Source organism: Bos taurus, chromosome 23, assembly GCF_002263795.3.
Source record: "Bos taurus isolate L1 Dominette 01449 registration number 42190680 breed Hereford chromosome 23, ARS-UCD2.0, whole genome shotgun sequence".
Lineage (NCBI taxonomy): Eukaryota > Metazoa > Chordata > Mammalia > Artiodactyla > Bovidae > Bos > Bos taurus.
The window spans coordinates 39,622,315-39,647,306 of NC_037350.1; the positions used below are offsets into that span (position 1 = coordinate 39,622,315).

At 39.9% G+C, this 24,992-nt stretch overlaps 1 protein-coding gene across 9 annotated transcripts in view; it reads left to right on the plus strand.

Moving 5' to 3' along the window:
* Positions 1 to 24,992, plus strand: part of KIF13A (kinesin family member 13A) — a 202,693-nt gene that overhangs the window by 96,244 nt on the left and 81,457 nt on the right. For all 9 annotated transcript variants that reach the window (XM_059880651.1, XM_010818549.4, XM_010818550.4 and 6 more), the window contains exons 4-6: positions 4,902 to 4,962; positions 21,410 to 21,502; positions 22,518 to 22,698. In XM_059880651.1, the coding sequence (XP_059736634.1) occupies positions 4,902 to 4,962; positions 21,410 to 21,502; positions 22,518 to 22,698 (335 nt within the window). The remainder of the gene's footprint in view (positions 1 to 4,901; positions 4,963 to 21,409; positions 21,503 to 22,517; positions 22,699 to 24,992) is intronic.

The following is a 24,992-nucleotide window of genomic DNA, read 5'->3' on the forward strand; positions in this document are numbered from 1 at the left end:
AAATTATACTTGGTTTATACAGATTTGATTTTTTGGGGGGGGTCAGTTGTATGCATTAAAAAGTCCCCCATCTCCTATTCTCAAGATACCAGTGACTTCATAATGAATAGGTAAAATAAAGATTTAGGAATTCTAGTGAAATTACTTAGAAGTCTTAAATAAATATATTTCTCTAGTATAATGTGCTGGCTTAAGAAAAAATGATTTATTACCTTTTTATTTGAAGTGGTTAGTTTCCAAAGAATAACTCTCAGGAAAATAGTTTAGTTATCTCTTTTGAAATGTCAATGATTTTGTTTTGAACTTTTTATCTTGTTCTGGGGTATAGTCGATTAACAACCTTGTGATAGTTTCGGGTGAACAGTGAAGGGACTCAGCCATATGTGCGTATCTGTCCATTCTCCTCTAGACCCCTCTCGCCTCCAGGCTGCCACATAACATTGAGCAGAGTTCCTTGTGCTATAGAGTAGGACCTTGTTGGTTATCCACTTTAAATGTAGCAGTGTGTACATGACCATCCCAAACTCCCTAACTATCCCTTCCCATTGGCAACTGGAAATGTCAATGATTTCTGTATGAGAAAATCAAAATTTCTTTAAGACCTAAGAAAACCATGTCCTCTTTTGTTACAAACCTTTGTGATTAAGTTAAATAATTTTTTTAAGCCAGGAAAAGAAAGATAATTGTTTGTGAACACTAGTTTATTTATAGTACTAACGGCACCCCACTCCAGTACTCTTGCCTGGAAAATCCCATGGATGGAGGAGCCTGGTGGGCTGCAGTCCATGGGGTTGCGAAGAGTCGGACCCGACTCAGCGACTTCACTTTCACTTTTCACTTTCATGCATTGGAGAAGGAAATGGCAACCCACTCCAGTGTTCTTGCCTGGAGAATCCCAGGGACGGGGGAGCCTGGTGGGCTGCCGTTTATGGGGTCGCACAGAATCGGACACGGCTGAAGTGACTTAGCAGCAACAAGATTGCAGGGGAAATGATCATGCTACCTTAGATAAATTATTTTAAACTTTTACACACTATTTTCGTAAGTCATACCAAATAGCTATTCTCACAACAAATAATTATACTTGATGTGGTCATACTAGTTTATGCTCGTGAACCCTGGAATGATGATGCCGGAGAGGACTCATCTAGTGACCGAATCTCTATTTGACCATTAAAGGCCACAAGTTCCCTGAAAAACTGCATCTGAAAGTAATGAAACATTTAAAAATCTGTCTTGCAGTTTGAACTTCTACTTTTTCCTAAGAGTTCCTCATGTCCATTCCATGTTCTTGTCTGCATTTCAACTTCTTCTCCTGGTATTATGTTTATTTATTGAGAAAGTATTACGTACAGTGACTGCTCTGTATGAGATATGACCCAGACACCAGCCTAAGACAAAGCCCCTGCCCCTGCCAGGTTTGCCTTTAAGTGGAGCTGAGACCCACACAAGAAGAACTAAGCCATGGAACAGGACCGCCTGTGAACTAGTGCCGTGGGCGATGGAGAGTGCTCTGAAATTTCATAGAAGGATTGGCGGGGAAATCACTGGCAGCCTTTCTTAAAGAAAAAAATGACAGCAAAAATCTTTCCAGTTGCTTTGAGTTTTTAGGAAAATCCTTCAGATTTCTGGGCTTAACTTTCTTATGATAAATGTTGAGTAAAATCATAACCCATACTCCGTGACTGGCTTGAGGCGTGCCTATTCTAAAATGCTTGTGATCACAGGTTTTGAAATTTGAGACATAATTCAGTTCAGGGAGAGGCCAGTATTTGGCAGGCAAAGAACAAGTGTGTCTGCCAGTACTATCAGAGCCCTTTGAGAAAACGCTTTTAACATTTGTCTGAATTTGGGAGTGGGGGCAAGTGCCTAAAATGAAAATTTCATCTTCCTTTTTATGATCAAAACCAACTTTAGACTGTTAACTAGTTTGTTAGAAATGAAAGTTGGCACAGAATTTGGAATGATTGTTGTTAAGGGTAGACCCCCAGTTTTGGAGTGGATTTCATTTTATTTCAAGTGACATTACTGTGAATATAGATCTTAGCTTTCTAATCTTGTATGCACAATAGCAAACTGTTACCCGTAAGTTTCTGGAAGGTATGAAAAATTAACATACAGGAGATAAATTATGATTTCACTGTATGTAGCAGCTACTAAGAGGAATTCATTGGAGTCTAGAGGGAAACAGTACCTAAAAATTGGACAGGAGCCTCTGTTGGCTGTTTAAAGCCAGGAGAGTTGACTTAAGTCAAAAGGAAAGGAAAATACCCTGGAATTGAAAGTTAAGTGTTATAAAGATGCCATCAAAGGGAGGTTGTGGAATCTCCTTTTCTGGAAATGTTTAAAAACAAGACAGATCTTCATCTCTCAGGAGAAGTGTTGAAATTCTGTCCTGCCTTGAGGCAGGAAGATTAACTGGATTATGCCTGTGTGGTCTCTCAAGTCTTTGGAAGAGCCCTAGAATGCAGTAAATATTTCACACTCTGTTGGCTGGAACTGTTGTTTCATAGCTGTTCATTTTAACCTTGGTTATTCTGAGACCAGAGTGAATGTTTGTATACATAACAAAATTGAATTTGGATTTGAGGTTGATGATATAAGTTGTGTGTGGACCTGAATCCATTTAAAAGCACTGAAGTACAGGTGGTGCTGAAAATATTCAGAGTGTAACATTGTCTTTTGGTGATGTGGAAGGTACCTGCTTTCTTCCAAGGTCTCAATGCCAGTAATCATTTAATAAATAATTATAAAGCAACTACAGTGGACACTGCATGATACAAATAAGAATTAGGTACGGTTCCTATGCTACCTTTGTCTAGCAGTAGAGGTAAAACCTATGCACAGATCATATACAGGGTAAGTAAAAAAATAATTGTGATAGGAGTCACAAAAATAGGATTTAACAGTATCGTGAGAGTTCAGAGAAGAGAAAGCTGATCCCTTTGGGTTTAACCAAAGAATGCTTCCTGGACGAAAAATATATTGGCACGGGCCTTAAGGAGTGTGGAGCATTTTGAAGGGTGGAAACGAAGCAAATGACGGGTGGAATTGTACTAGTAACTCCAAGGTATGGACAACTTCAGCTGAAGCATGTGGCTGTTGGGAGACTTAGGCTGGAAAGTTCCCTTAGGGCCAGTTTCTAGGCCCGGGTCAGAGTGTTTGTTTCTGACTGCCCAGTGCTTACAATACCTTGGAAATGGTTAAATGTTCAAGAGTCTCTGTCCACAGGAGGATTGCATTTTACTATTGGCGTTGCATGGGGGAGCAGGGAAGGCTGGGACAAGGAGCCAAGAAAACAGATGCTGAGTCCCCTGAGTCAGTTAGCTTGAGGAATAGGATGGTGATGCTGAGAAACAGTAGCTTCAGGGCATGGTACTGGGTGTTACTCCAGAAAGGGTCGCTGGGCTTCCCAGGTGGCTCAGTGGTAAAGAATCTGCCTGCCAAGCAGGAGACACAGGTTCAATCCCTGGGTCAGAAAGATCCCCTGGACAAGGAAATGGCAACCCACTCCAGTATTCTTGCCTGGGAAATCCCATGGACAGAGGAGCCTGGCAGGCTATAGGCCACGGGTCGCAAACAGTCGGACATGACTTAGCGACTAAACAACAAGAAAGGTCTCCTCATCAAAAGAAATTGGAGAAATAAAGTTACACAACCAAATGGGTTTATGTATGGATACCAAGGGGGAAAGGGGAGGTGGGAAGAATTGGGAGGTCAGGATTAATATTTAATACATATACACTGTCGATACTATCTGAAAAATAGATAACTAATGAGAACGTACTGTATGGAACAGGAAATTCTACCTAATGTGCTGTGGTGACCTGAATGGGAAGGACAGTCCAGAAGGGAGGGGATATATGTCCCCATATATATCCCCATATATGTCTCCATATATGTATGGCTGATTCATTTTGCTGTACAGTAGAAACACAGCATGGTAAAGCAACTATACTCCAATAAAAATGAATTTTTAAAAAATGGGTTTACTTGCTGAAGACTTTTCAGCACCTTTAATGTTGAGAATTGCATAGAAAACCTTAAACAGGGTAAAATATGCACCATTTCCAACGTGGTATAATCCTTATTTCACGGACTGTCTCAGGAAACTGCTGTCCCTTGGTGCGTACTTTGGGGAGCATGGCCCTGTGCATGTGGTAAAGATGGCTGGAACATGAGTGGTGGTCGTATGCATGGAAAACAGTGGTTAGAGGTGTGTCCTTATGGAGCAGGGAAGCCTGGAGTGCTGCAGTCCATAGGGTCACAAAGAGTTGGACACGACTGAGCGACTGGACTGAACTGATAGAGCAGCATTAACCATTCCTAGTACATAGTAGGCATTCCATAACTGTACAAAAAGCTAAAGCGTGCAAGAGCGAATTGATATAGTAACAATACTTGGCCCAGGATTGGGAGTCTTAAGATTTCTGGGAATGTGGAAAGTTTTGACAAACCTTTAGCTATGCTAGAAATGATAAGGTCATGGAAAGTTAGGTGGGACTGATTTCAGTGAAAGTTGGTCACTTTAGTATTTCTTGTGAAGCCATGGAAGGTCTACCTGGGCCACCATTTCAGCATCTGCTGAAACTGCAGACTTGGGAGAGAAGCCATTGTCTTTTCTCACTAAAAGTATAATTTAAAATATTTTGGCTAAGAGGTCTGCTTGTTTGAATGTGGAGTAAGTAGCAATTTTCATATATAATTTACTCTAATACAAGAAAATAGCCAATTTAGTCTGAAGGAAACTTCAGAATTAATAAAGAGTCATACTTCTGGTTTTTGTTTTTTCTTTTAAATCAGACAGAAGCAGGCATCCTCATCAGTGAATTGTTTTTCAGTCTGATTCACTCATGGAAGTTAATAAGTTTTTAAGTTTAATATTCTGTTCTTTTATCCAGGTATTTGCATTTGATTATTGCTTTTGGTCCATGGATGAATCCAACACTACAAAGTATGCTGGTAAGTTGATTGTCTCTCTCCACTTGATGTTGGGCCTCTGGCCTCTTCTTGCATTACATCTGTTTTCTTTAATTATTCCAGAGTTCTGTTTTTTTCCATAAAATTTGCACTCATTCTTTCCAATTCTAGCATGTGGGCTTTGAAGCCAGTAAGATTTGGTTTCAGGATCTGGCTCAGCCACGTACTTGCTAAGAAACTGCAGACAGGTTCCCCCTCTCTGCCCCCAAGCTCCTTAAGCTTCAGGTTCTTCACCTGTGAAGGGGGTATGACGTATCTTTAGAGGTGTTCCAAGGATTGGAGATGACGGGGAACCACCTTAAGCTGTGTTGCGGTTATCACACGAAAAGGAGGTTAATGTGTCCTGTCTTCCCTCACCTCTGACTTGTAGAGGATGCTCTGCTCATGTAAACAAGCAACGACAGATGCTGTTGGTTTTCAGGACCCTCTCACGTCCTGAGTGTTCTAGGGTAGTCAGTGGTGATGTGAACTAAAGCTCTTCTTTCTTCAGGGAAACATGGCCTCCTGGCCCCACATTTTGCTACTGTTCCTTCCTTTTGGGGCATTTTATCCCTACTTCATTAAATACAAATGACTGCTATTAATAATTTTATTATTTGTGATCACAGGTGAATCTTCACTTTTCCTAGGAGTTTAAGTAAGCTCAAGAGGGAAGCGCTTGTTTTAGTGGAGGAGGTCTTCATTCCTCTCCTTCTGACTGTGACCCCTTTTCTTAAATATATCGTCTTAATGAGTATTTTCTCCTTACTTATGAGACTCTCAGCTGGGATTTCCCTGGTGGTCCAGCGGCTAAGACTCCAAGCTCCCAATGCAGGGGGCCCAGGTTCCATCCCTGGTCAGGAGACTAGATCCCACATGCCGTAACTAAGAGTCCACATGACTAAGACCTGTGCAGCTAAATACATACATACATGCATAAATATTCAAAAAAAAAGAATCTCAGTTGAATTATTTTTCCATTTACTGAACGAAAGGGCAAGAGGATGATGGAGAGGCTGTAGATCTTAAAAGATTAGAAGGCAAAGGAAGTCATCTGCTTGTAGGAAATTTTGTTTCTTGATAACCTTTTCCTTGCCGCATAAAGAAAATCTGCTGAGAAATTATTTGATATATAGCTTTTGCAAAAGTTAATCTTGAAGTTGGAAAATTCCTTCTGGGGCTCTCATTGAGTAAATAAGCCTTCTTTCCAAACATCATTCCTACAACTTCGGCAGTGTATTTTATTAATGTGAATAGATAATTTTTAATGTTGGCTGTAATTAATTTGTCTTTTTATTAGTCCTTCGGGATGCTAGATAATATATTCTACAGAGTCTGCCTTGACTGTTAGCACTGTGTGTATTTTCATTCTGCTGCTAAGTCACTTCAGTCGTTTGCAACTCTGTGCGACCCCATAGACGGCAGCCCACCAGGCTCCCCCGTCCCTGGGATTCTCCAGGCAAGAACACTGGAGTGGGTTGCCATCTCCCCCGTCCCTGGGATTCTCCAGGCAAGAACACTGGAGTGGGTTGCCATTGCCTTCTCCAATGCATGAAAGTGAAAAGTGAAAGTGAAGTGGCTCAGTCGTGTCCGACTCTTCGTGACCCCATGAACTGCAGCCTAACAGGCTCCTCCATCCATGGGATTTTCCAGGCAAGAGTATTCTGGATGTGTGCTTTTGGATTTTAAAAAAACACTTCATACTGTGACAGAAACAAATGAGGACAAATGCTATGGCTATACAAAGCACAGTCTCTCATTCTGTTCAATTGATATTATTCCGGATGTAGTCAGATACAGCTCCCTGGATTAAAAATCTTACGAAATTCTCAAATACTTTAGAGGACTCCTCATCACTTATAGATAAAATCTATACTCCTTGGATGACTTTTAAGGTCCTTTATTATTAATATATAACCCCATCTACCTTCCCTACCTGCTGCTCCCTGTCTCCCTACCATCCATTCTGTGCTCCATCCCGGTGTGATTGTTCTTCTTATTTAACCCAGGAAGCCAGAAAGAATCAGAATAGTTCCTTAAATATTCATTAAACCTCTACTGTGTGTGCAGCCAAGGAAGCCCTTGAGAAATTAAAACCTAAGTTGGAAAGCAAAAGAACGCAAACAAACAACAGTAAACATTTGGAGATAGTATTTAAGCTCAAATTTTTACAGGTTTATAAGTACTATAGAAAACCCAAGGAGAGGCAAAAATCTGGAAAGACTGAAGTTGCCTGGGAAGAAATCATAAAGGAAATGGGACTGTAACTGGACATAAAAGTTTAGCATAGATTTAACCAAAGGGCAGTATGGAAGGCAGGCTTCCCAGGTGGCTCAGTAGTAAAGAATCCACCTGCCAGTGCAGGAGATGCAGGAGATGTGAGTTCGATCCCTGGGTGGGGAAGAGCCCCTGGAGGAGGAAATGGCCACCCACTCCAGCATTCTTGCCTGGAGAATTCCATGGACAGAGGAGGCTGGCAGGCTGCAGTCCATGGGGTCACAAAGAGTTGGGCAGGACTGAGCACATGCACAGTGTGGAGGGCATCCAGACGAGAGGAAGCGTATGGTGTCAGGGACAGCATGTGGACTCTGAAGTCCACTCTGGTCTAAGTCTCAGGACGCTTGCTTTGATTTTCTTAGACAATTTAATCTCTCTGAGCTATAGTTTCTTTTCTGTAAAATGGGAAGCATGTCAATGATAGTACTTAGATGTTGTTATAAGGCTTCAGTAGGTAACTGCATGAGCTGACCAGTGGAAGGTGCCCATAAATACTTCATTTGGCTTTTTCATAAGTGAGGGTGCAGAAGTGGAAGTGAGCATGGTGTGTAACACTGGTCCAAGCGGAAGATGCATCTTATGGGGAATCAGTGAGAGACTTCCTTGTACATGTTGAGTGAAGCCAGATAACAGGAAATTTTAAAAAGCTAGGCTAAGAACCATTAAAAAAAAAAAAGAGGCTGTTGGAGTGATGTGGTTAATAGAATGTTTTAGGAAGATTGTTTTTCTCTTCCTTTTCTACATCTCTACAATCATATCCTCCATTAACTGCCCATAGAGACCATCCTGGTGTTCTGCAATGTATCACTTATGCCTCTGAATGTAAACCTTTTTCCTACTGGAAATAACTTTATTAAGTACAGATGATAAAATTCAAATGTGAAAGTCAAGATTTCTGTAGCTTTTCACTACATATAGTATGTTGATGAATATATAAAGAGATAAAAATGCTTTCTAAACATACTGATAGCCTAAACTTTACTAAATCTTTGCATGATCACCGTAAATTCCATGTTCCAATTAGCCTGAAACAAGATTTTCTTGATTGATAGAGTAGCATCTATTTACAAAGTGTGGGGAGAAAGTTTCTTATTCTTTAGACACTCCTGAACAGTACAAATGCTGTGACCACCTCGGCAGTAAAATTCTTGCTCACCACTCCCTCAGGTTTTTTGGCACTTATTGCAAATAATCTGCCTAGTAAATATATTGCTAGTAGATTAGTTGAGTGGTTTCTGTACTAATTTGATTTACTTTTTTTTAATTCAATATTTATTTTTTTAATTTATTTATTTTTAATTGGAAGATCTTGCTTTACAATATCGTATTGGTTTCCGCCATATAGTCGTTTTATTTTATATTGAATTATAGTTTGATTTCTTTTCTCTTTAGTTTAAAAAAAAAAAAAAACGTGATTCCATCTTAATTGTGAATGGAAACATTAAGATAGAAGCATTCATTCTCTGATCAGGCATAGAGGAAACGGAGAAAGGGAAGCACATAGTTCCTGAAACCGACCTATTTGTCAGGCTCAATAAAGAATGGCATCATTGATACTGAATCAGAGCTCTTGAGGCAGCTCTCAAAACTCAGAGGGCAGAGAGGAGGTGGGAGGGAGCGAGATGAGTGCCTGGACTGAAAGAGCAAAGGGAGGCTCTTGATTTCATGGGGTGTGTCAATGTTCAATTCTAAGTTATGTTTTATGTTACTCTATTTATTAAAGGCTACTACCGCAAGCAAGAGCTTCCACTCTCAGGCTGATGTAGAAATCCGTAATTCTGTAGTAGGTTTAAGGGCACAGCGCTGGGTTGGGTGGAGTGGTGGAAGCATGTGGGCTTTTAAATCAAACTGCCTGGGTTCCAATCCCGCCTCCAGCACCTTTTTATCTGTGTCAGGTCAGGCGAGTTCTGTTTCCTCTTAGGTTACATAATTATATTAATCCTGCTCGCATAGGTTGATTTGAGAACTGAATGACCTGTTCATGTAAAGTACCTTAAACCATAGGAAAAGCTCACTTAATACTTATCATCATCGCCATCACTGTCTCGCTGTAGCAGTAGTAAGGATAGTAGCATCAGTCCTTTGGAGAGAAAATGCATTGTACGTGCTGGTATCTATGAGACCTGGTTTTGCCACAAACTGCTAAACTTCGGGAGTGTCTGTTTCTTCATCTGGAGAGGGAGGATCTATGGCCTAGAATGGTCTCAGATCTCCTCCAGCTCTCGGATTAAACATGAATCAGACATTTTATGCTGGCTGCACAGCTGTTGCAGTGGACATTTCAGAGGCAAATCAAAGGCTTGTTTGTTAAGCCGTTTGAATGGCATTGAATCATGCTTTGAGACATTGCACATTTTAATTATATTATCGCTTATTACTACCTTTTGGTTAGTGAGTCATAATAATACTTGTCTGTGCATTGTTCTGAATCTTTCAGCAAAAACCTTTGTGACAGGGCTTAAAAAAAAACAAGTAACCTGCAGAATTAGTCTTTCAAAACATGGCATTTCTACATAAACCCATTTCTCCTCCCCTTCCCAAGCCCATAAATATATATACATAAACATAGATCCACACTTGGGATTAAAAAGTCGGTATAAGTCAAGTGATCCTGCTGAAGGCCCATTATTAAGAAAACCATTACTTCTCCATTATTTTCAGTAATAAGAAAAAGGTTGTTATAGTGAAACTTTAGAGCACCATAACAGATAATAGGTCTTTGTAAATGTTTAAATCACTGCTAATTTCATTTAAGGACTTCTTGGCCATAAACCAACAAATTTTTTATCATGTGCCTAAAATGTGTCAGGTTGGTAAATATCAATGACTTCCAGTAACCTTGGTTTTACTTTTCTTCCTATTAGGAGAGTATTTTTCATAAACCTGTTTTTCTATAAATCTTCATACCAAATAGAAATTGGTCTGTGATGGCATTTCTGGGCAATCTATGTGGACATGAACGTTTCCTGACCTGAGAGTCTAAACTGTTGACTTAGAAATTGTATAACAGTTCTCACCATATGGTATGTTGCTCAGATTTGCTGAAGCCTGTGTTTTCAGTTTTTGTAATACCCTGCAATTCAGGACAAATGTTTTTCATCTGATTCTTGTTCTGCTAATGTTTCTTTGTACCATGAGGGGCCGGCTGAGTGCCCCCTAGCCATGGGCAATCTCTGTGGGGAGAGTAGCCATGTCTGAGTCTGTTCTCTTGATGGGAAAGTTTATGTGCTCAGAGGTAGAAACGATTTCTGTTTTATATTATTTAACTGTGCATCAAAATTTACATTCTAAAAAGTGACAGTAGCCGAAATAAAACCAATTTTTTTAAGAGTTTTTTTTTTTTTAATTTTTTTTTAAAATTTTATTTTATTTTATTTTTAAACTTTACATAATTGTATTAGTTTTGCCAAATTTAAGCAGAGTTCCAAAATATTCATTTTAGCATATGGTATTCTTTTTTAAAAAATCTTCACGTGTATGTAAACCCTCAGCAAGTACCTTGCATAGAATTAATACTCAATAATTGTTAGCTGTTCAGTTTGTCAAAACTGTGGAAGTTTTCCCTGTGATTATGAGAAGCAATAGTACTTGACGATGTGAAAAGTTAGAGAGTCACTGGAAGTGGAGCATGCCATCTTAAAAAGATGTTTATAAAACAATCTGTAGAATCCTTCTAGATTTTTCTTTGTCTTTTCCAAATTCTCACCCATTCCCGATTTGACAGTTCTTTTAGTGACTCACCTTTATCAAGTTGTCCCTAAACATCCAACTTTGTTTTCTTAAAACTAGCAACTCCCTTTTGGCGTGTGTTAATTGTGTAATTGTGGAGAAGTGCAACTGATATAAGCCAGTCTAGGAGCAAACACAACTGACCCTTTGTAAGAACATAACTCATCTGCTGGGAGTCTAGAGAGTCGTCTTCCAGCTGGATGATTTAGTATGCAGCGGGCATGCCCCAGTGTATTTTACTGGGGAAGAGAGAATGTTTGTTAATTCAGAAAATTGGGTAGGTGAAAGTCAGTTAAGAAAAATTTTTTGGAGTAGGCGAGGCTGATACTGTTAAATTTTTTAAAAGAGTATATGTGTATTCTTTTTTCTCATCTCTACTCCCAGATTTTTTAATCCCACCCAGCCCTACCTTCTTCCACTTTCCTTTCTTTGTCCACATCTATTCCTTGGGGCTTCCCTGGTGGCTCAGAGGTAAAGAATCCACCTGCAATGCAGGAGATGTGGGTTCGATCCCTGGGTGGGGAAGATCCCTTGGAGGAGAAAATGGCAACCCACTCCAGTTTTCCTGCCTGGATAATTCCATGGACAGAGGAGCCTGGTGGGCAATAGTTCATGGAGTCGCAAAGAGTCAGACATGACTGAGCAACTGAGCACGCATACACATTCCTTAGGGCCTCGGTCCCCAAGCTTTTTGACACTAGGGATTGGTTTCGTGGAAGACAATTTCTCCATGGACTGGGCGGGGAGTTCGGGATGATTCAAGCACACTACGTTTATTGTGTGCTTTATTTCTATTATTGTTACATCAGCTCCACTTCACATCATTAGGCATTAGATCCTGGAGGTTGGGGAACCCTGCCCTAGAGTTATTTCTTGGCACCCAGAGACATTGCTTAACTTAGTTGAGTACGTTCATGGGGTGGATAATAATAACAACAATAGACAATAGAATCCTGAGCACTAGGTTCCCAGCACTGCGCTCATTCCTTTACCTGCAGGAGATCATTTAATTGTCAAAATGCCCAATCAGTAGAATCTGATATTGGCCCCATTTTACAAAAGAGAAAACTGAGGTTCAGAGAGGCCCTGCCACTGGTAGGAGAGCTGAAAGCAGTGGTAAAGGTGGATTTGGGTCCATGACAAGTAGGCGTGAGGACTTTATGGATTCTGCCGCAGTCCTGGGCCCTCCTCTCTTTTCTCTCATCCCAGCAGGAGGCTGTGCTTAGGAAATCATACTGTTGAAGTGCTCTGGCTTGGCATCTAGCCAGGAATAATACTGTTCGCCTTCTCCCTCCTGTCGGAAGTTCTCTGGAATCCTGATTGCCTGTGTTTGGTTTGGCTTTCTTCTCCCCTCCCCTCAAGTGTTGTCAGTTCCGTGCACCCCACAGTCCAGAAGAGATACTGAGTCAGGCCTGCCTCTGTGTCAGAGACTGTGGCAAACCATCGGACAGGTGGAGGTGAAACACAGTGACTTTTTCAGCAGCTGTTGAATGTGAAAGCACCCTCCTGAAAATGACTCCAAATGCGTTTTCTGCGCGGGCCTCACAGGTCTTTCCTCTGAGGCCCTGACGCCTGACCCTCCTCCCCCCCATGACTCAGCCACTTTATCAGGAGACAGAAAAAGGCGCTGAAGTTCACTGCCAGCTGGTGACGGGCCCCAGTGCTGTCGCTGGGCTGGGCACGTCTGTCTGGGTGAGTCACCCAGGCCGTGCTGTGAGGAAGGCTGCTGCGGACTGCGGGGCTGGCCGCTCCCAGAGGCCACTGTGGAAAACGGCCCGCGCCGACCTTTACGCTCCAGGCCTAGGTTCTCAGGGGCCTGGTTCTTACCCAGCCCCTCGAGGGCAACCCTCTATAGTTGACTAAAACTTAAATCTCGTGTCACCGAGTCAAGCCTTGAAAGCCCTAGCTCTTCTGTCTAAAGTCTGTAGTTTGGGGTCATTTAATGTAAACCAGGTTTAAGGCCTCTACCTGTGACCGTTTCTGAGAGTTGTGCTAATTGAGGGAGAGATTTACTGAAACGTAACCCTCGCTCCTTCGGGTTTGTGTGTGGAGTCTGACGGCTCTCGCCCTGTCCAGGTGCTTGGCTTGGGAGCCGTGCCACCTGCCAAGTCCAGACTCGTCACAGTCGCTAGGGCTGTCAGCCTCGGTTAGGAGTGGAAAAACACCGTCCCAAACGCACAAGCCCAGGAATTCCAGGTCATAAATATATGTATTTTATTTTTTCACTCTAACTCCAGTGAGAAAAGAGATGGGAGAAAGAAGAAAGACTGGAGGTTCTGTTTAAAGTGATAAAATGGTGTTAAAACTCTGACTGCTCTTCCAGGTCACTACTTTAGAAATATTCTGTGTTTATGTCGTGTCCAGCCCTGGATCTCCAGACTGAGTGCTTTGGTCAGCCCTGATGTGTGTGAGGCTGGCTTGATTCATGCAGATTGTGAATGAGACAAGATTGTGCCCTCTTCGGGGCTTTCCCGGTAGCTCAGTGGTAAAGAATCCACCTGCAATGCGGGAGACTCAGGAGATGCGGGTTCAATCCCTGAGTGGGGAAGATCCCCTGGAAAAGGAAAGGGAAACCCATTCTGATATTCTTGCCTGGAGAACCCCACGGACAGAGGAGCCTCGTGGGTTACAGTCTATGAGGTTGCAAAAGAGTTAGACACGACTGAAGTGACTAAGCACGCATGCACATGCCCTTTTTGAGTTTCGGGGGGTTTTTTTGGCCACGCCGCCTGGCCTGTGAAACCTTAGCTCCCTGACCAGGGATCGAACACATGTCCCTTGCATTGGAAGTTCAGAGTCTTACCCACTGGACCACTAGGAAGTCCCAAGTTATGCCCTCTTATTTTGTTCTCACCTTTCCTAGAGCATAGCCACTGTGAAGAGTTGGTGTATGTATGGTATGCACTTTCCCTCCCACCCCTGGCTTCTCTTCCTCTGTACTTCAGTATCAGGGCCGTGCTATAGAGAGAATTCCCTTGTTTCCTCAGCTCCCAGTGCACATGCCTGGTAGCTCTGAGGCCATTGCTGCTGTTCCCAGGAGGGACAGGCTATGTACAAGTGTGGAGACTCAGGGTGTTAGCATTGCAGAGGTCTGTACCATGTGTGACTCAGGGCTGGGTGGGTCAGGTCTTCTGTGGCTTGGCTTGCAGAAATTCCGATCAGGAACCCTCTCTACCGTTCTGACATCGTGTTGTGGGTTGCTGTGGGCATGCCTGTGTTTTAAGACTTGTCCACACGGTTATAGGCGTCTAATCATAAGCCCCACAGAGGAAATTGGCATCTTGGTCATGGTTCTGAACAAGTGAGATCACGTTTGCCCTGTGGACTCCCCGCACCTGGCACGTGGAGCTGGCATCGGTAGAGTGGCTGTCTCCTGTTGGGCAGGGATCCTGCGGAAAAGCCACAGGCTCTTGGGTTGGACCAAGTTGTGCCTAGGTGTGGTTTGTCTGGGACAGAAAGAAATTCTCATAGATCCTTCTGCTTCCATCAGGACTTCTGGCTTTTCCCTTCTGGGCTGACATTCATTCTCCTAGACAAGGGCACTTCATTCCATTTGTGAACTGGAGTCAGGAAACATTAAGGGTGGGAGTAGAGCATCTTTTATGGATTCCCCGATTCCCACCATCCAGCATAATGAGCTCCTTTTTTTTTTTTTTTTCTTTTTTTGTTCGTTAACTAAGCTTCTAAAAGCAGTGGACAAGTTACTTTTTCCTGTACTGAAAAAAAAGGGATTCCTGTGTTTAAAAAGGAACAAAGTAAAAACAAACACCTTCAGTCTTTTGGATAAACCAAACTCTCTTTACTCGACTGTGTAATGGTCTTTGATGGTTAATATTCTCTGTCCATCACAGAGTAAAGTGTAGCCATTGTTCCTGTATCATGGAAAACTGATTATGCTGAGGAGGGCAGAAGAGCGTGTGGCACCTACATGGAATTTTTAGGCTTTGGGAGACAGTGTTGGCTTTTTTTAAATGATTGTTTATTGTACCAGTGGTGATTGAAGGTCACCAAACCAAAGAATTGATTAAGTATAACTCCAGCCAGGGATTCATAGAGCTACAAAGGCACCAGAATAAAAAAAAAAAAAAATAAGGGGAGCTCTGTAGAGAATATTTCTGTTTAGTTTATTGATATGATTTATTAAGTTGCTTTTTCCCCTGAACCTTTCTGAGAAATCTTAATGTTATTAAAAAATGGTAAATATCTTTCCTCCGCTGGACAACTTGGGTTGGCATATACAGCTCCGAATAATTAATGATACTGTTTCTTCTTCCTCTTCTCATTATGACCCGGAACACACACACACTTGTTCACATGCTCCTTTTTTTCTCTCACATGTGAGTAAACCATCATAAAACTTTGAAAGTGGGACCCCTAGAGGCGCTAGAGAAATAGCAACAAATGATTCCTTTAATTTTTTTTCCTAAGAATAAGTGTCTTTTATCTTTAAAATGGGATTGGATTGTCTCACAGATTTGTTGCAAAGATGGAGGAGCTATTTAAGGAAAAATAATTAGATGAGTACCTCCATCTTTATACCAAAATTAGTTTTAGTTGGTTAAAAATTTAAGAGATGATATTAATTATGGATATTAGCTAAAATATATTCTAGACTTACAATGGCCAGACACTCTGCTAAGTGCTTTACTGTACTGCCTTATTAAATCACACCAGCAATTCAGTAAGAGAACAAGTATTATTCCTGTTTTATTAATAAAGGAGATCTTGCCCAAGGTTACACAGCTAATAAGCAGCATTCAAGTTTGGAAATAAAACTGGAAAAACCAAAATAAGACTAGAAGAAGAGATGCGTGAATAGCTATGTAATTTGGGGTAATGATAATCCAGAAGGATTTTGAAAGTGTAATGTATACCATAAACGAAAATCATAAAGGAAAAGATAAGAGATTTGAATGTGAAAGACCAAAAGCTTTTGTATGACAAAGAACAGCATAAGACCGAAAGGTAAATGACAGCCTGGGAGAAATATGTACAGCATGTGACAGACCAAAGGCTAGCATCCTTAATATATGATGGGCATTTTTGAATGAATGCTTAACCAGTTACTAAACCAATTGATTTATACAAGTAAACCTAGGACTCAGTCATTTTACTGAAGAGCAAATACAAATGGACAATAAACTAAGGAAAGGAAGATTTTAATGTAACAAAGCAAGGAGCTTGCTTTTTCTGTTAATCAAAATCAGGAAGAATGATAATAGAATTGTTGAAGTTGTAGAAAGAAAGACTCTTGCATTGCTAGAGGAGTTAGTAATTCAATGTTTTTGGAGTTTTGCCTAGTAGAGTTAATAGAAAAGTGTACATAGATAAATATGTAAGGATAAATATTGCAGAAAAAAAGAAAAAGAAGACAATCTGAGTATCTCTAATAGGAAACTGCATCAGTAATGCATACAGCGGAAACTAAGCGGGGCTATTAAAAAATGTAATGTTGATGTATTTTTGTAGAACAGGGAAAGTGTTCATTATTTCTTGTCTTAAGAGTAAATTTCCCTTGAGACATGAAGCCATAGTGATAAAATGGATTCTGGTCTCGCTAGAATCCAGCCTTGCTTAGATTTGTAAAAATCCATGGACTTTACAATATGGTTCTTTGTATTTACCCTTTTATAAATTGTGCTTTGGGGTAGCTATTTAAAGACAGAAAGAAGAAAGATTCTTTTCAGAAACAGAGTATAATTGTTTTCCACTTTTTCATATTCCATTTTGTGTTTCCAGTTTTTTTTCCTTTCCTAGTTATAACCAAAACTTTATTAAATACAGTAAGTCTGAATTGCATTCTGTCTGTCAAATGTAACTAAGTACTTAGCTAAAAGACCTTGACTTCTTGGAAAACTTACGTATACATTTAGTGGACATCAAAAAGACTTATTTTTTTTCAGTCACATAGATTTTGTTTTAATGACTAGGAGGTAATGTGGGTGTCAGTAGTATCTGTAATTTTTATCAAAATTATTCAATTAGTAGTTACAGATGATGTTAACATGTGTGTTCACACCCTAGCACCTTGTTCAACAAAGACTATTGTGGTCTTTGGGGCTCATTGGAATTTCAGAAACAGCTGTATTTTGACCAAAGTGTAAATCCTACAATTAACGTTTTTAAGTTCAACAAACAGTATTTTGAAACCTTTGCCATCACTAACAAGGAAAGGGGCCCCCATTTAAATACACATTAGACAGACGATGAAGGATCTGGGTAGCACTGAAAGCTTTTCAGCTTCCATATACGATCTACTCATGCTATGTTTATAATGTATTTAAATAAAAGTTTTCTCTGAAAAAAAAATGCACATTAATCTGAGAACAGCAATGTCACCAGGGACAATTCCGTAATTAAGAGTGCATACATGTGCCAGGTACTCTGCTAAGATGCCACAGCTCTTGTTTTCAAAGGAGCTCACAATTCAGTGGTCTAGAAAGATGTGGGGGAAAAGGTACTGGAGTGTAATGGGTTTTGAGAGTTTGTTTAAAAAAAAAATTACCATGGAAACCAGAGATGGGAGTAACTGATTTCCAGTGTCATGCAGCCTGAGTCACTGATGATGGATGGGCCTCAGTCCACTGGGAGTCACCACCCATAGACCCAGGTCTGCCTCTCTCTGGTGGCCATGTCTGGGGCAAATGACTTACACTTTCTTAGTGGCCCCCTTATCTCCTTATTGATCACGGTCCGTACCTACCTCATCTGGGTATTGCACAGATTCAGCGATATAGATAGAATATGTAAATTGTACTGCAAACAGAGCAGTTGACAAAAAGATTAATTTTTCTTAACATAAATAATAAAGGTATGTAGGTTTAGTGGGTTTCCCTGGTGGCTCAGTGGTAAAGAATCCACCTGCTAAGCAGGAGACGAATTCAATCCCTTGGTGGGGAAGACCTCTTCCCCCTGGAGAAGAAAATGGCAACCCACTCCAGTATTCTTGCCTGTGAAATCCCATGGACAGAGGAGCCTGGCTGACAGTCAGACAACTTAGCAACTAAATAGCAACAATAATACAGGTTAAATAGGTTAATTCATATACTGTTTAATATTTGCAATAATTTAGAAATAGGTCAAGCTGAAATTTATTCTTGTATTTTTACCTGGAACATTCTTTTATCATTTGTTATTTTTACTGCAACTTGAGTTTACATACCCTGAGTTGTTGTTATCAATTGATTCATCATAAACCTATTTCATATAGCTCTATATATAGCATTCATTCTTGAGTGGGTTTTTTTTTTCTTTCTTTCTGTTAATGATCTTTGGTTTAAAAAGGCCTTTCCTACCAAGGTAAATGAAACCTTGTGACCTGGCCTTGAAAAAAAACATTGAGAAAATAATCCCTCATAATTCCAGCCTACTCAGCATCAGAGCAGAAACCAGAAAGTATTCCATCTCACTCCCTGATAAAAGAACAGATATAAATCCTTGATAAGTTAATGACTTCAAACTCCGTGAAACCAGAGTAAAAGCTCTTTGACCACAGTGCTTCTCTGCAGTTAAGTCCTTTTCATTGAGTCAAGTTCTTGCTTTTTTTTTTTCAAGTTACTAAATATGAGTCAAAATCATGAATTATGGTCAGGATATTTGATCCAGCCAAGTCTTAAAGTATCTTGTCCCCACCCTCACCCCACTCCCTTCCTGGGAGCTGGTTAACCAGTGTGGAAGATCAAATGAGATTGCTCCATTCATCTGTTTGTGCCAAGAAAGCGGTGCTTTTTGAAGGCTTTCGATGGCACTTGGGTCCTGGCTAGGAACCACCATCAGGTCGCACAGGCCTGAGCAGAAGCTGTGTTTCGTTCCCCTACGCAACAGGGGTGTATGTAATTCTGCACTACAGGGCTCAGGTCCAGATTTAAGCCTGTTTTGGCATGGGCCTTGGGAATACACGTGGAATAGGGAAAGTCCTTTGAGGAAATATATGAGAAAAAAAAATCAATGGATATGAAAGATTGGCAACAGGGTGGGTAAGATATTTTCTTTTTTAAAAAATTATTTTAATTGGAGGCTAATTATGTTACAATATTGTAGTGGTTTTTGGCATACATTGACATGAACAGCCATGGGTGTACATGTGTCCCCCATCCTGAACCCCCCTCCCACCTCCCTCCCATCCCATCCCTCAGCATTGTTCCAGTGCACCGGCTTTGAGTGCCGTTTCATGCGTCAAACTTGGACTGGTGATCTATTTCACATATGGTAATATACATGTTTCAATGCTATTCTCTCAAATCATCCCACCCTCCCAGAATCCAAAAGTCTGTTCTTTATATCTGTGTCTCTTTTGCTGTCTCGCATATAGGATCATCATTACCATCTTTCTAAATTCCATATATATGCATTAATATACTGTATTGGTGTTTTTCTTTCTGACTTACTTCACTCTGTATAATAGGCTCCAGTTTCCAGATATTTTCTTAATGAGCACAAGATTCTTAAACTTAACTATAACATAAAGGCAATTTTGGAAATGTGTCTTTAGTGGATAAGAATTTTGACAGTCCTTTATTCTTCTCCATGTATTTGTGTATATGCGCATACACATAGTCTTCGGGTAGTCTTCCTAACCCTTATTTTTAGGAAGCCCCTTACAGTTATAGGCTTCTAAAAAAAAAAAAAATCCACATATTCTACCAACATGTTTTAAATGCCTCTTTGGTAGAAGTCAGAAGTTGAGAAATAAGTTTATATAAATTTGGTATATTTTCTTCTGATCCAATTTTTTCTTTAACTTTAGCACACATAGAGAACACATATACATACTATTGGACATAAATTTTTACATTATATGTACAGTCTGAACACAACTTTTTAAAAAACTCAACAATGTTTTTGAATTCTGCTGCTGCTGCTGCTGCTGCTTTTAAGTCACTTCAGTTGTGTCCGACTCTTTGCAACCCCATGGACTGCAGCCCACCAGGCTCCTCTGTCCATGGGATTTTCCAGGCAAGAGTACTGGAGTGGGGTGCCATAGCATTGCTTAAACACATAGATTTGTTTTGCTTTTTTTTTTAAGATGGTGTGTTTAAATATTCCATCATATAAAATACATTTTATGCATCTACTACTCCCTTACTAATTGGCGTTTAACTTGATTCCAACTTTCAGTATTATAAATAATGCTGTGTGAACATCCTTTTACTGGGGTCTCTTGGGGATTGGGTCTCTAGGGCAGATGCCCCATAGTGGGCCAGAGAGCGAGGACATATTCCTTTTTCTTGGTACTGTGAGGTTTTCCTTAGAATGGCTGCATTCATTCATTCTCCCATCAACAGTTGATGAAAATACCTATTTCTTCAGTTCAGCTATATTGGATATTGTCATGTGTTGCGTGTTTTTTTTTTTTGCCAGCCTGATGATTGAAAATATTGTTTCATGTTTACACTTTTAATTTGAGTCCCATTCTGCAGCTGTGATATGTCATAACACAATGAAACTGCTAAAATCAGATGCATGAAAGAAAAACATACACTCAAGAGCTTATGTTATATTGCATTATTTCCAAATGTAAAAGGAATTGTCATTTGGATAAAAAGATTAAACTGACTAATTCTCTGGACAAACATTTATTAAGCATTTCATACTAGGCACTAGGATTACAGAGATAAACAGATTATGGACTGACATCAGTCAGGGGCTCCAGTAGAGGAAAGAGGTACTTCAACCAGTAATTTCTGCATAGAGGAAGGAGAAAATCACTTTAATTCTCTTGATGGTGGGGATTGCATGTTAGAAAGACATCAATTTTAAAAGGCGGTAAATGCCTCATTAAATGTTTTAAAAAGATTTTCACACCTTTACTCTTCACCTGGGCACTACGTGACATAAATAGTCCACGACAGAACACCCCTAGGAGTCGCAATGAGCTGTAGAAAGACTCACAGATGAGAACTTGTTCCCTAACCCCCATGGGAACACATGTGGGTTATCTGTGCTCAGCACACCCCCTCTACCAGCGATGAACTGTTTCTCAGCACGTGGCATGTACTTAGCACCACTCTAGGTGCAGAGGGGCACACACATACCGAGATGTGGGCGACATGGTTCCTGCTCATCAGAAGCTCAGAATCCAGGTGGGGAGACAAGGCAGTTTATATTGAATGACACTTTCATACTAACTCAGGAAAAGGAACTAAACCAAATTCAAATGATGCTTCCATATGACCCACAGACAATGGATAGGAAACTTAAGAGAAATGTCTTAGAGGGAAGCAGCGGGTAGAATGATAAATTGTCCCAGGTACTGGGTTATGGTGTAGAAGAATAAATAATAAAATTGCATTCATTATGCTCTCAATCCACAGCCCTGCACATAGTAGGTATGTAATACACTCAACATCTTTTTTGGATTGAGAGCATGTTATTAGTGACGGGGGCTCAGTTACTAACACAAATATGTCAAGAAAAATCAGTCTTTTTATTTTTGTTTTTTTAGGTCAAGAAGTGGTTTTCAAGTGCCTTGGGGAAGGAATTCTTGAAAAAGCCTTTCAGGGGTATAATGCTTGCATTTTTGCATATGGACAGACAGGTAAGTAGCTGCTTTTCTTTACAGTCAGTGATATTAAATGTGCATTTCTTAAAACATAGAAATAGAAAACACTTTGGGAAGCTGTAGAAAAATGCTTCTGACTTCACAGGTTTAGCTGAATTAAATGATCAAAAGTAATCTTTTTGAAGGTTCAACAGTTGTGGAATGAAGTAATTTAAGTGTTAGCATGCTAGTTTCAAACTATTAAGTGTCATTTTCCTAAATTATAGTTTTAACCTGTATTTGAGCTAGGAAAATAATTACCAGTTTCTTAGTACAAATGTTATAGTGAAAAACTGTAGAAAAACTCTTAGTATCTATCATCCTATACGGAGGACTTCACCAGGATATAGAAGTGATGATAGGTTATTAAACAAAACTAGACTAGTAGTTCAGAAATTACACTGTGAGCCACCCATTATTTCAACTATAAAGTTGGAATAAGTTAATTAAATGATAACAATACTGTGTATTGTCATGTCATGGGGACATCAAGGAGAATATATAGCAAAGCACTTTCAAAAGTGTGAAATATTTTGTGGGTCAAATATGTTAATGTTACTTGATGTATAGTTGACTATTTATGCACTTTTTAAAAACTTTCTGTCATATATTGGAGTATAGTTGATTAACAGTGTTAGTTTCAGGTGTCCAGCCAAATGATTGTTATACATGTTTAGGCTGTTACATAATCTCAAACAGAGTTCCCTCTACTATACTGTAGTTCCTTTTTACTATATAGACTTTTAAGGATTACATATTGGTAGTGCTTCCATTAGTACGCATCCATCTGTAAAGGAGGTACCCTCCGGGTCTCACAGTAAAAGTCAGACTGGCAGTCAGGAGCGTAATAGAAAGAATAGTAACTCTGGTGTCCGAGGGCCTGGCTCTGGGGGCCAGATTGTCTGCTTCTGCTGTGTGACCTTGGCCGATGTGTAGGACACACTTGTACGTTTGAAGCGTTACACGTCGCCTCCTCTTCCATCCTCCTCTCTTTCTGCTCACCTTTCTTCAGGCTCAGGAAAATCCTTCTCCATGATGGGCAATGCTGAGCAGCGAGGCCTCATCCCAAGGCTCTGCTGTGCTTTATTTCAAAGGATCTCTCTGGAGCAGAATGAGTCACAGACATTTAAAGTGGAAGTATCCTATATGGAAATTTATAATGAGAAAGTCCGGGACCTGTTAGACCCCAAAGGGTAAGTTAGTGGTTGACATGAACCTTGTAATGGGGGTAGTAGTTCTAAATGATCCTGAAGTTAAAGTTGCAAGTGAATTTATGTGTTTGAAGCCCTCGGTCACCACTCCCGTTTCAGTTCGTTTACTGAGAGATCATCAGCTTCTTAAAGCCTGTCGGTATACCCAGGATTCATAGTTTATCCTACGCTCATGTATAAAGTTGCTTACCTATGCCATTTAGATGACTGTTGATACTGTTTTGGTATTTTTGCCAATATGGTTTAGTCATATTTATTTGTTGAGTTAAGAATGACACAGTGGTCTTTCCATCTGCTCTAATTGGAGGTAAAGCGGTTGAAGGTTTTGAGCGACCTGGCCTAGACAAGCCATTCTCTTCTGGGAATGTACATTGGAATCACTCGGAGGCTTTTTAATGCAATACTGGCCTGAGCCCCTCCCTTAGGGCTGATGATTCATTCAGTAGACCCAGGAGGAAACCCAGGCATCTGTATTTTTTAAAAGCTAGGTGATAAAAACCAGATGAGTTTGATTCATAGAGGAAGGAAAGGGCCATTTACCTTTTAATTAAAATTTTTATTGATTTAAGAATAATATATATAAAATTTAGAAAGTAGGTAAAGTGTAAGAAGAAATAAAAATGGCCTATAATCCCATCACTCAAAAATAACTGCTGTTAACACTTTATGCATTTTGGTGTCTCAGATCTATGGAGTAGGTATGTAGTGTGTGTGTTGAGGTTCTTCTCTGAATACAATTCAGTAGCCTGAATTTTTTATATAATATGATGAATGCTTTCTCATGTTATTAAAAGTATTTTAAAAATGCATTCAGCAGCTGTATAATCAAGGGTATAATCAGAGGTAGAAGATAAAAATTATGGATGGCAAGGAAGTGACCCAGTCATCAGAAATGTTTTTACTTTTAGCTAATAACTGTGTAATGCATATGAAAGAACATTTATAATACATGTAAGATATAAAGAATAATAAATGACTGTTCTGCTTACCATTTGGCTTAATAAATGGAATGTTTTTATGTTGCTCATTATCTTCCTTCTCTTTAAGAGTCTATGCATAATTTTGCACAGTTTTTACCTGTACATGGCTTCATAATACATGTGTCTTTTGATGACTTGCTACATTCCCCCTCAATGATTTGTTTGTTCTGATGTATGAAGTAGTAATTCATTAATTTTTACTGCTCTTTGGTATTCCATTGTATGAGATACCATAATTTATTTATTCTATCTCCTCTTGTTCCTGTGGTTTCCATTTTTTACCACAACTGTCCTTCTCTGAGCATTCCTGTACATTCCTCCTGGTGTGCAAATGCAGGAGTTTCTAGGGAATGCATCCAGGAGTGGAATTGTGGGTCACAAGCTGTGGAACCTTCAGCCTTGGTATTGCAAAACTGTTCCCCAAAATAGTTGTACCAATTTACACTCCCCCCAGTGGTGTACAAGAATCCCAAATGTTAGACACCATCAGAAGGACTTAATATTGTGCTTGATTTACTTTTTCTTGCCCACGAATAGCGATGATCTCTGATTATGCGAACAGAGTGAGCCAGGTTCTGGAGGCATGGGCAGCTAGGCGGCTCTCTTGAAATTGTGCACTTGGTCTGCCCTTGTTTTGAATACAACAGAATTGCTCATTGTCATATTGCATTCTTCAAGCTTAAAATAAAGTTAGTAAAACCTGCTTTATGGAGTTGTGAGATTAAGATTGAGAAATTTTTAGGGAGCAAGGCCTAGATTTAGGGATGTGCTCATTGTCAGTTTCTTCTTTCCACACTTGAGTGATGCTAGGCATTGACTCTTGATTTGAAAAAGTGATCAGTATCTGATGCCATGAAATATGTGACATAATGCAATATGGCCATAAAATATATTATATAGTTTTACTTTTCATCTCAGTTGTCTATTGATAAGCTCTTCAAGTGGGTCCCAAACCAGGTTTGCCATTTAAAAATTCAAGAGTCCTAAATCTTGACCAGCAGAGCCAGTTCTCAATATAGGATAAATATCAGTAACTACAAACAACTGCTATCCTGTAACATCACTTTTTGTATAAAATGGTCAGCACAGATCAGCATAAATCAATGCTCCTAATATGAAAGGGTAACTTAAAAGCAAAACATTTTAATATTGTTCAATTCTTGCTTAAAACTGTGAGACATTACTTATTGAGAATATGCTTACTTATAAAACAGCCTGAAGGTTAAATTCATTTCTGTTTGTTCTTTGCTTTGCTCCCCTCTCCCCACTCCCTGTGAAATTAAAGTTCATCTACTA